Below are 12,655 nucleotides of genomic sequence, written 5' to 3'. Positions count from 1 at the left end.
CTATCTACTGCGCCACCTAGCTGCCCTAAATGGGTCTTCTAACACATTGACACACCTACCTCCCAGTGTTCTTGTAAGGATCAAATGAAATAATAATTGTAAAGTACTTAGCACAGTGAGTAGCATATAGAAAGTGCTATATAAATGTTAGCTGTTATTATTTCATAATTAGCAGAGCTAATATTCAAATCTCGATCTTCTGACCTCAGGTCTGTGTTCTTCCTGTTCTACCACAGGATGGTATTTATTTTTCTTGACTATGCTCATTTGTTAAAAGCTTTTTTAAAAAAATTAATCGGAGCTTAGGGATTTGGGTAGGAAAAGGGGGCTAGCTACTATAGTTATGTGTTCCCCCCTCCAAAAAAATTGGTGGCCCTTAATATTTTTCAAAAAAGGCATAGAAAAGAACAAAAGGATGGGATGCACAGACAAACAGAACAACTTTGAGAGTAACTTACTAAACATACATGTATACATGTATGTATTTGTGTGTGTGTGTATATATATATAATTTTTTTTAATCTATACAGAATAGAGTCAGCATTTCATATGCAATCCTTATTTCATGTTCTATTGTAGAAATACCAAAAAGTTTTTTGTGTTAATTTCAGAATTTTTTTGAAAGGAAAGATACACTGATTTCTTTTTTAAAAAAATACTCCAGTATTTTACTCTAAGGAGATCTGTCTACTAAAATTTTAGAATCTATCTGGCCCCAGGGAGCCATGGAAATAGTGTGGGATTGGGGATCTGTATTTGTATCTTGGCTCTGCCTTTCACGACTATCTACTTGTATGACCTTTGGGCAAGTCACATTGTCTCTCTAGGCCTCATTATCCTCATCTGTAAAAGTAGGGGGTTGGACTTGATGACTTTTGAGGTCCATTCAAGCCCTTTATGACTTTACAATTCTGTATTAATATGGGAATCATTAGTGAATTCCAAAACCCTATTCCCAAAGTCTCTGTTGTCATAGGATCATAGACTTAGAATTCGAGGTCAATCTCTTCATTTTAAGATGAGGGCGTTGTGGCAACTCATGATTGTTTAAACAACTTTCCTAAGGTCATATATGTAATGTTAGAGGAGGGTTTTGAATCTCATTCCTCTAATTTCAGTCATATGCTTGCCTGGCACCTAGTAGGAACTTAGTAAATTATTCTTGAATTGATTTTTTTTAATTTTGGGGTGTACTTGTTTGTTAGGATACATAAGTGGGGAAAGTGCTTGCTACTTAGCAAAACTAGACCATCTGGAAAGAGTTGTTGCTTTTAGACACCTTCCTCACCTACCCCACCTACCTACCCTACATAAATATACCTTCCTTTATAAAGTAGATACATTCCTGAAAAGTTGCCTGTAAATGATAGTGTTGTTTACTTTTTAAAACATAACTCAAGATTCTTGCCATTTTTATTTTATTTTTACAATCCTGGTAACATAAACTCAAACATCTATCCTTTTGTGCTTACAATGACTCTATAAAGCTCTTTGAATATGTACAAAGAATCACAAAACTTTAAAAAACTGAAAGAGTTCTCCAAGCAACTGTGACAATAATGATTATGATGCTAATGATGATCAGAATTGGTGATAATTTATATTTATATATCAATTTAAGATTTGAAAAGTACTTTGCATATATTATGTTATTGAATTTCTTTCATTCCCTTTTGCCTAATTCTGACCAGGATATGCTTTCTTATAAGCATGGTGCAGAGAGGAAAGAGAATGTCTGAGATAGATGTGAATGTGTTTATATACACATCTGTGTAGCTCACCTTAAGAGGGTTTACAGGATAAGTATAGAGTGAACGAATGGATGGATGGAAAGATGGGTGGATGATGTACCTTGCATTAGATATGAGAGAGAGCTTTTTCCAGTGAGAAAACACCAAGTTTGGAGTGGGAGAAGTTGAAGTCTTGACCCTATTTGGAGCTTTTTGTGATGCTGGGCAATTCAATCCGCCTCCTTGATCCTGTTTTTTCATTCCTTTCCTCCCCCCTCCCCAAGAAGGCAAGCAATCTGACATAGACTCTACATTTACATTTCTGTTAAACATATTTTCACATTAGTCTTGTAAAGAAGAATTAGAACCAATAGGAGGAACCACAAGAGAGAAGAAACAAAACAAAACAGAAGAAAAAACATTGATCTGCATTCAAACTCCATAGTTCTTTCTCTGGATGTGGATAGCATTTTCCATCATGAGACTTTTGGAGATGTTTTAGATCCTTCAATTGCTGAGAAGAGCTAAGTCTGTCAAAGTCAGTCATCTCATGACGTGGCTGTTACAGATTTTTTTTTTTTAATTGAAGTGCCCAGATGTATTGGGGATTGAAACAAGTTGGGGAGTACTATGCTCAGTAATTACATAGTAGATCACCTAAGTAGAGGATAGGTGAGCATGATCCTTGCCCACAAGACACTCACACTCCTCCCTTCCTTCCAGCACGTAGTTAACCTTGTCCTTTTATCTGGCAGATCCTACCTGGCTTTCCACAAATCTGGGCATTCTGACGTGCATTGAATGTTCTGGGATTCATCGAGAGCTGGGTGTTCACTACTCAAGGATGCAGTCCCTCACGTTGGATGTATTAGGAACCTCTGAGCTTCTGGTAACTAGCAGGTCTTTGATTTCAAAGAGGGAAACATGTTGAGCCTGGATGCAAGTTTTTAGTCTTTGTATTTAAACATCCTTCCGTTCCTCAGAATTTTGAGGGGATGTAAATTTGAGGCAGCTTTGAAGTTATTATAAATATTTTTCAGACTCCTTACTTACCAACTCTCATTTCCATGCTGACACTAGTGACAGATTTTGTCATAAAGCTTATTCTCTTAAATAAGATGTCTGCTGTAACCCAGCTTCCATTTTTTAAGAAGTTAAGAAGGTTTATTACGGAAAGGGTAGGATAGTGCAGAACTCTGGGCATATGTAATCACAGCATTAAAGCAGAAAGTGAGCCGAAGAGCTAATTTGGTCTAGCGCCCTCTACCTACGTAGACCAGTCTCTCTACCTGAGAAGTAAAGTTACTTGTGTGATTTCGCAGATCTGGTGAGTGGCAGGGTCAGGACTCAAACCCAGGGCTTCTGGGCCTTTTGACTCCAATTCTAGGGCTGTTTCCACGCTATATGGTTCTGCTGAAGAAGAATGGGGTGGTTACCTAAATTCCAACGAACTTAACTTTTTAATAGGCAAATATATCCAACTGGCTCTTTTTAATTTCAGTAATGGAGTGTTAAAGTTGGAAGAGGCCTTAGAGCACACACCCCTCCCAGCCACCAGCTACCCCTGCTAAAGTAGGTGAGGAAACTGAATCTCAGAGAAACTAAATGACTTTCCTAAGGTTACATAGTAATTTATAGATACAAGGCTCAAGTCAAGGGCATTTGGCTCAAAATCCTAGCTTCTTTCCACTCCATATTTCTACCTCCTGTGATGCTGTCCTTTAATTATATGTTAGCTGTAACTTGTTTTTTAGCGCTTAAGTTGCCTGATAAGTCTTTCATTCTTGGTTCAGAGAATAGCACATGTCTCATGATGATGATGACAGGTAGCTTTTATATAATTTAAAGTGTAAGGTTTTCAAAATACTTTGCAAATATTATCTCATTTCATCCTCATAATAACCCTGTGAAGATAGGTGCTATTATGATCACCATTTTATAAATGTGAAAACTGAGGCTGAGACTGGTTAAATGACTTGCCCAGGGTCACACAGCTAGTAAGTGTCTGAAGTTTAGATTTGAACTTAAGTCCTCCTGATTCCAGATCCAGTCTCCCCATCCAAGCATCACCTTGCTGCCTCAGTGCTGCTCTTGTGATGAGTGGTAATTGGAGTGCTATGGCTTTTCAACATTTTCCTCTAGAATGACCAACTTACAGCTTACTCAGATGACTAGTTAAAAGCAGACTTATGGAGACAGGTGGCATAGTGGATATACTTGGAATCAGGAAAACCTGAGTCGAATCCTATGTCATATACTTACTAGCTTGGTAAGTCACTTTATTTCTCGGTATTTCAATTTTCTCATCTACAAAATGGGGGTGATGATGATAATAATAATAATAATGATAGCTCCTACTTAATAGGGTTGTTGGAAAGATCCAGTGAGTTAACGTAAAGTGCAGTGCAGAATAAAGTGCTGTATAAGTGCTAGCAATCATTATTATATTATTATTACTTATACTGTTCCCTTGGATTGCCTTGTTAATGAGAGCCAGTGAGATGCTTTCAAAAATTACAAAGGATCACTTTGTTGAGACTGGTATATATGATTTTGTTTTCCTTTGAGGCTATAAATATTAAGTGGATATTGATTTTCATTGATTTTAATGTCAAGATTAATTGACCTGAAAGGAAAGCATTTACTGAGGTAAAGCTGGAGTCAATAATACCCTCATGGGACACTAACTCTTGTTGCCAAGATGGTGAAGCCAAAGTGCACATGTGTAGAGTACATTTTCAGCTGCCTCATTGAACTTCCAGTATGTCTCAGAATTCCCTTCATGGCCTAGAAGTTGCAAAAAAGAAAAAGTTAAATGTTTGGTAAAACTTTTACGTTCTTCCCATTGAGCCTATAAATGCTTGTGCCTGATTCATTACAGTAGAAGACTTTTCATTAGATTTGGTCTCATGTATGCTGGGTGCAGTTTCTTTCAATTTATGAAGATTGTTAAATTAATCATTCAAAATAATAATAAAGAGGGCTAATGTTTACATATCCCTTTAAGGTTTGCTTAAGCAAGTGTTTTACAAATATTACCTTAGTTGATCTTCACAAAAACCCTGGGAGTTGGTGATATTATTATCATCCCCATCTTACAGATGAGAAAACTGGGGCAAACTCGTATTATTTGAGGTTGGATCAGAACTCAAGTCTTTCAGACTCCAAGTCCCATGCTGGTCTGTGCCACCTAGCTGCCTCTAGCAACAATTTATATTTTACATGTTATAGATACACATGGAGTCAGATAGGTGGTACGGTGGGGCATCTAGGTGTTGTAGTGGATAGAGTGCTGGGCGTGGAGTCAGGAAGTTCATGAGTTCAAATGTGGCCTCAGACACTTAAAAGCTGTGTGACCCTGGACAAGTCACTTTACCCTGTTTGCCTCAGTTTCCTTATCTGTAAAATGAGCTGGAGCAGGAAATGTCATGCCACTACAGTATCTCTGCCAAGAAAATCCCAAATGGGGTCACCAGGAGTCGGACACAACTGAAACAACTGAACAGCAACAAGATACACATACACATATGAACATTTCTGTGTACGTCAGGTTATAGATTTAGAGCTGGAAGGGGCCTGTGGTCTTCTCATTCAATTTCAATTTATCATTGCAGAAACCTGACTCAAGCAAGTTAAATGACTTGCCCAAGAGCACTCAACGCAGGTAGTAAGTAAATGGCAGAGCTAAGATTTGAACCCAGGTCCTCAGACTCAAACCATTGTTCTTTCCACTGTGCTACCTAGTCTATTGATAGATATAAGTATATGAAAGGCAATATAATGGATAAAACCCTGTACTTGGAGTCAGTAAGACCTGGGTGAAATTCTGCCTCTGATACCACCTGTGTGATCACATACCCTCCATGATCCTCAAGGAACTCACTAAGATTTAGGTGCTAAGTTTTAGGTGGTTTACAATCTGCATTGGTTCAAAAAGTCCCCACATGGCCTAAATCATAGATCGTTGAGGTATCGCCATGGATGCACATAGCTATGTAACAACTCAGACTAACAGTAATAACTTGTTTAAGTAATAGTTGGCATGCCTATAATCTTAACATTTTCTTCACGCTGCCCATGAGACAGATAGTATAAATAGTATTGTATGCTTACTTTACAAATGAGGAAATTGACAAATAACCCAGAGACTTATTTTCTCTCATTGTCTAAGCCTTTTTCCTTAACAAAGCTTCTACCAGATCAGCCAACAGAGGAGCAGAATGAAGTCTCTTGCCCATGCGCAGATGGCTTTCAAGTTGCAGACAGGAATCCAATTCATGTCTCATGATTACAAGTCCCAGGGTCTTTCCACTAAACTGTGGTGCCTTGAAGTGGATGATAAAAGATTATGCATCACTAAACCTGTCATCTGACTTTGTTGTTGTTGTGCAGTTGTTTCAGTCATGCCCAACTCTTGGTGATCCCATTTGGGGTTTTCTTGGCAAAGATACTAGACTGGTTTGCCATTTCTTTCTTCAGCTCATTTTACAGATGAGAAAGCTGAAGCAGAGAGGCTCAAGTGACTTGCCCAGGGTCACACAGCTAGTAAAATATATGAGGCCACATTTGAACTGTCTTCCAGACTCCAGGCCTGATGCCTTATCCACTGCACCACCTGGCTGCCCCCAGTGCCAGGCACTATGCTAAGGATACAAATGCAAAGATAGTCCTTACTCTAAAGGAACTTAGAATATAATGGGGAAGACTACCCACAAAAAAAAAAAACTGAAAAGGGGAGAGGGGAGGTACCCAACCCAAAGTAGTCCAAAAGCAGTGTGGTGCGTGAGAAATGTGGAGAAAAACTGTGCAGAGGCTCTGGAACCCACAACCCTGCCCTCCAGTCAGATGGTCCAGTCCGAAGGCCAGAAGGTACTGCTGAGATGTGAGGACCAAGCCCATTCAGTGTCACAGATAATGAGATTTCTCAGTGATCAGTTTCCTGGGGAAGGAAGGCATGATGGAGGGTTCTCAAGAAATCCAAAAGCCATGTGGCCGGTGGGCAATGGGGAGTGCTGTTTAAACTTAATTCCTGAAACCATTAGAGAAATTGAGTGACTTTGAGATAATTCATTTAAGGAGGGGAGAATAAAATTCAGCACTTAAGATAGAACTAGAACCTGGCAAATTCCTTTGACCTACATGAATTCACCTGACCCCTCAACCCCTGTCTTGATCCTTCCGTTATACTCCCAACCCCTTGGCCATCCAGTTATGACATAAGATTTAACTAAATTCCTGTTTCTAAGGAAATATAAATAAAATGGATCTTTGAGCTCCACGGAGGCCTTTACGTGTATTATCTCATTAGGGCTTCACAACAGCTGAGGTAGCTAGTACAGGTCTTATAATTTCCTTTCTTATAGAAAAAGATATTGAGATTAAGAGGGGTTCAGTGACTTGCTGGAGACCATACAGGTAATGATGTCATCATCAGGCATCCAGTTCAGTTCTTCCCGATTCCAATTCTGATATTTATCCATCATACCATGCTGCTTCTCCCAACTGTAAGGTTTGGAGATAACCGTAGGGATCCTTAAGTTCAACCTCACTTCACACAAGGGGAAACAGTTAAAGTGATTTGCCCAAAGTCACACATCTGCTTAGTAGCAAAGCCACAATTTAAACATGGGTTTTCTGACTCCAATGTAAGCTTCATTGTACACCCCAGCTGCCCCAGAAACCTAGCTGATGATTACTCTTAAATTTAGATCCTGTTACCTACAGTTGGGCAAAACATTCCATAGGGGGAAAAGGGGATGGACTATTTCTGATTTGAAAGGAAAATGAGATTGCTTGTAATACCTTCAAGTATCATTTTTTTTTCTCCTCTATGGATCATACAGAAAAACCCAAGCTGCAATCAACTCAACTATTATAAAGGGGGAAATTAACAGAGCCTGGCTAATTAGAATCTGCAAATAATTCCCAGACCTAATTTCCATTGTTGTCTAAGCCTCTTCCCCAATTATATGCCCTGCTGTATCAGCTCACAAAGGAAAAAAGTGGTTTCAGGTACATCTGGGTGTCATAGGCAGATACTTACTAGCTTTGTGATCATAGGCAAGTCATTTATCCTGTTTTTAACTCAGTTTCCTCATCTCGAAAATGGGGATAATAATAGCCCCTGTCTCCCATGGTCATTGTGAGGATCAAATGAGATAATAGTAAAGCACATTGCAAACCTTAAAGCACTATAGAAGTGCTAGTTAGCTGCTATCATCATTATCATTATTAGTATCATTATTAGTATTATTATTATTATTTCCTTCATGCCATCTGATTCTGTTCTTACCTGGATCCTGGATCTTTCTCTATCTTGGAGCCACCCCATACCCTGGTAGGTAGAGCAGGGTGAGGAATTGGGCTTCAGGAAGGAAGGCAGGCAGGCAGTGTGAGGTCAGGGCTGAGACCTGGCCAGATCCACAGCTGCCCTCCCTGGAATATTAGCATGTGCGTAGGCACAGCTGGGGCCAGGAGCAAGTGAACCATATCTAGAGTCTCTGCTGGAAGCGGAGACCTAGCCTAGCCCAACAGGGTGACACACAGGTTTGGGAACGTTGTGTTGTGTCCACCACGGTCTCAAATTTACAAAGCACTACTCCGGTCAGTTCATGCTTTTGTGTTGTGTCAAATCAGCTCGGGACATGTTGGCTACACACAAATGACATTAAAGTTACTGTGGTGAGGCACCACGAGGCTCCGAGCTATGAAACCTGTTCTCTGCCTTCACATTTCTGAAAGTCCTGCTGCTCTTCATCAGACAGATTTCTTGCTTGCCTGCCTCCAGAAACGCTGAATTCATTCCTGTAGGTCCTCCTGATGCAAAATCAGATAGTGATGCCTCCATGCTTCCCTGGGCCACACGATAGGAGTGGAAGGGATCTTAGAGGTCTCCTCTGTCGCTTTGTAGATGAGGAAACTGAGTTTCAGAGAGTTGAAATGACACCTGGAGTCACAGAAATTGTCAGCCACAAAGCCAGAATTTGAACCCATATGCACAGATTCCAAATACAGTATTCTTTCTACTACCCTTTCCTAAACAAGTCTTTATGAGTTGGGGTGACCACAAAAATTTGTTATTGTGGCCAGTCTTCTGTTGATAAATTGCTCTCCAAAATCAGCTAGGCTGGTAGCTGGACTCCAGCAGATGTGCATTATATTTCTTGGTCCATACTTGAAGTTTTTTTGTTTTTTGGTTTTTTTTTTTTGGTTTTTCAGTAATGGCCAGAGCTTGCCCCCTGCTGGCCTAGCCTTCCGGGATCCAGACTGGACTGTTGCTTCAGAGGGAAGTGTCAGAGGAAGGGAGGGAATGGTTGTAGGATCAAATCTCTTGTCTCATCTGTACAGTAGGTGTACTTATTAGACTGTCTGCTTCACAGGGTTGTTATGAGAAAAATGCTTTGTTAATCTTTGAAATGCTGTAGAAATGACAGCTATGTTTTAAATATTTAAATATTCAAATAAATGTTTATTGTATTACGTTAAAGTCTTTTGTTTATCCAAGTAGATAATATTTTCATGCCATACCCCACATCAAATATGACCATGTTAATATAATCTCTATCAGATTCTGCAATTACCTACTAAAAAAAGTAAACAACATTGGATATTTACTTACAGAGAAGCAGCACTGCATCGTGGATACAGGGCCAGTCTTGGAGTCAGGAAGATCTGGGCTCAGATCCAGCCTCTGACATAATACTTAACTATGCAATAGTGGCCAAGTCTTTTAACTAATAATAATCTCTTGTGCTCCAGGGTAAGCCTCTAAGACTATAAGTTACAGTTGAGTTGCTGGCATGCATCAGTGGAGGTGGTTTCTATACCAGGTAGTTCCCTGTACTGATGACATCTCAAGCCTGGACAAATAAATGAATGCTCTTTGAAGATTGTAAGGTTTTTGTTTGTTTGTCTGTTTAGAATCAGATGACTAAGAGGGACTTACCTAAATCATCTAATGCAAAGCTCAGATAGGTTAGCTATTTCTAGCCAATTCCAAAAGCGATAATGGTATGAAAGGAGATTCCACAAACATCTAGTTGTGGGTATTCTTGAAATTGATGTAGGGGGCCTATCAACAAAACCAAGGTGATGCTTAAGATCACAGGGAAGTGATAAACACCATGGCCTTCTTTTGGCTTTTCCTTCCACAAAGGTTGGTGTTCTACAGTTGTTAATTAAACTTTTCCTGAATTCCCCAGTGAGCAAAATTTTAAGTGTGGTCAATAGTAAATGACTGTGCTAAGGTCACAATGTCAGTAACATAGGAAGAAAACAACCCACAGGAGTTTGGCTTCTAAGTTGTCTAACTAAATCCTTAGAGAATTTACCATTTTTTAATTGAACTTGCCAGGGTTATGGTAGTCATTATAAATGGGATTAGAGGAGCCATTGAGAAAGCATCAGGCCCACAAGCAGGTACTGGTTTGATTGCTTTTTCCATTTCTGGTTGGCAGTACATCCCTAAATAAACAGATGTATCACTTGTGTTTGCCCATCTGTTCTCACCATATTCCTCATTATTAGCTTTCTTGACTTTAATCTCTTGAATTGTTTTTTTTCCCCTGGTTTTGGGTTCAAAAATAATTTGGTGGAATGACGTATATTGTAGCCATCTTCATTTTATTTAGAAGGTGTGTTTTTTGTTGCTAATTGAGTTTATTTCAGGCATCCAATCAGATAGCAATTTTCTTATTCTTTTGCTATTAGAACCACTTATAACAACAATAATAATAATATCAACAACAAAAGGTAACATTTATATAGCACTTACTGTGTGCTAGTTGCTTTATAAATATTATCTCAGTGATCCTCACAACAACTGTGGGAGATAAATGCTATAATTATTCCCTGAGGATAGTGAGGCAAACAGAAGTTAGGTGACTTGTACAAGGTTACACAGCTAGTGAGTGTCTGAAGCTAGATTGTATTCCTGACTCTTGGCCCAGTGCTCTATCCCCTGTGCTCCCTAGCTTCTTATCCAATTGAATGAGGCATTGGTAGTTCAAGTACTAAAGTACCCTGCTATGATGGGTGTGGGTGTGTGTGTGTGTGTGTGTGTGTTTTCCCTTCTACCTCCCAACTGAAATCCAACTATTGTGCTATGCCTCATCATTGTCATGGGTGGAACCCTAGTTCTTGAAGGCTGTGTCAGCAGAACTTGGGCTCTGGCTCACGAGTGTCTGAGTGCAAGCCTAGTGTCATGTGAGGACCAGTCTAGCTCAGTTCAGAGAAGTTCATCATTACCAAGTAGACTGCAGTACTCAGACATCATCTATTCAGTTCTTAGAGGGATTGTAGTATGTATTGGGGAAGGGAATTCCCGCACCAACAAAATTACAGATTCATGAAATCATGAATTTTAGGGTTTTAAGTAGGGAGGAGAGATGGATGGGTAAGGGAGAGTTGGCAATTGTAAATGCTCTCAGTCATAACAACTTAAAGTTCTTAGGCACGGGTCATCTATTGTTTAACAAAACCAAGTCTTGTTTTTGTAGACTGATTATAGGTGTAGGTTTTTCTGAGCTTAAAATCATAGAATGAGTAAGGTGTTCCCTTCATTTATAGAATCAGTGGTGTTGAACTAGATATCTTAAATTCTTTTCAATCCTTACCTTCCTCAGTTTTGTGATTTTGAATGTTAATACTGAATAGTGACCTCAAAGATCACCTAACTTAATAATTTTTTCAGTGAGGATGCAGAATCCCAGAGAGGAGAAGTCATTTGCTCAAAATTACTAACTAGTAATATATTTAACATAGAAGAATTGGCCAATTCAGAGAGAATCTCTCCTTTTTACTTACAATTACACATTTATGAAGTGCTTTAAAATATTTTGAGTGTTTTCCTCACAACAATTTTCTGAATTGGGCAGTGAAAATATATTCCATTTTATAAATGAGGAAAATGGATATCATAAGGTTTAAGTGCCCCCAGTCATACAGCTCAGCACTCTTTCCACTACACCATATTGTCTCTCAGTACCCACTATGTATAGGACACCATCAGAAGTACTTCAGATGAAAGAATAAAATCATAAAATCCTTGCCCTTGAGGAGATGACACTCTCCTAGTAAAGTCAAATTAGGTTATCAAGCTGCTAACCACCTACTGTGTGCCAAACACTGTGCTAAGCACTGGGAATACAAAAAAAAAGCGAAAATAGCCCTTGCCCTTTTAGGAGCTCACAGTTTAATGGGGAGACAACATGCAAATGTGTACAAAGAAGATAAGTGCAGGATAAATTGGAGATAATCTCAGGGTAAAAGCACTAGCATTAAGGAAAATGGGAAGGGCTTCTTGTACAAGGTCAGGTTTCAACTGAAACTTGAAGGAAGACAGGAAGTGAAGAGGAGGAGGGAAAGAATTCTACACTTGGGAGACAGGCAATGCAAAGGCGTGGAGCTGGGAGACAGAGGTCTCATGTGAACAAGAGCAGGAAGGTTCCAGAGTTGCTAGATCATTTTTTGTTTGTTTGTTTGTTTTTGGGTTTTTGTTTTTTTTTGGGGGGGGTAGGCAGTGGGGTTAAGTGACTTGCCCAAGGTCACACAGCTAGTAAGTGTTACGTGTCTGAGGCCGGATTTGAACTTAGGTCCTCCTGAATCCAGGGCCAGTGCTCTATCCACTGTGCCACCTAGCTGCCGCTTCTCAGAGTTGCTAGATCATAAAGTAGGTAAAAGGGAATAAAATGTAAGAAGATTGAAAAGGTAGCAAGGGCCTAAGTCGTGAAGGGCTTTAAAAGTCAAACAGGATTTTTTATGTCATCCTGTAGGTAATGGGGAACCACACAGCATTATATTGAGCAGAGAGGAGTAATGTGGTCAGTTCTGTGCTTTAGGAACATCACTTTGACAGCTGAGTGGAGGATGGACTGAAATAGGGAGGAGACTTGGGGCAGGGAGACCCACCAGCAGGCTACTGCAGC

The 12,655-nt window shown here is 39.6% G+C and overlaps 1 protein-coding gene across 4 annotated transcripts in view; it reads left to right on the top strand.

Annotated features, from left to right (window-relative positions):
• The window catches only part of ASAP2 (ArfGAP with SH3 domain, ankyrin repeat and PH domain 2), a 166,594-nt gene that overhangs the window by 89,672 nt on the left and 64,267 nt on the right, over positions 1 to 12,655 (top strand). For all 4 annotated transcript variants that reach the window (XM_027847176.1, XM_027847174.1, XM_027847175.1 and 1 more), the window contains exon 14: positions 2,486 to 2,619. In XM_027847176.1, the coding sequence (XP_027702977.1) occupies positions 2,486 to 2,619 (134 nt within the window). The remainder of the gene's footprint in view (positions 1 to 2,485; positions 2,620 to 12,655) is intronic.

This window comes from Vombatus ursinus, unplaced genomic scaffold, assembly GCF_900497805.2.
Source record: "Vombatus ursinus unplaced genomic scaffold, bare-nosed wombat genome assembly UNPS02015316.1, whole genome shotgun sequence".
Classification (NCBI taxonomy): domain Eukaryota; kingdom Metazoa; phylum Chordata; class Mammalia; order Diprotodontia; family Vombatidae; genus Vombatus; species Vombatus ursinus.
This window is presented reverse-complemented; position numbering and strand designations above follow the sequence as displayed.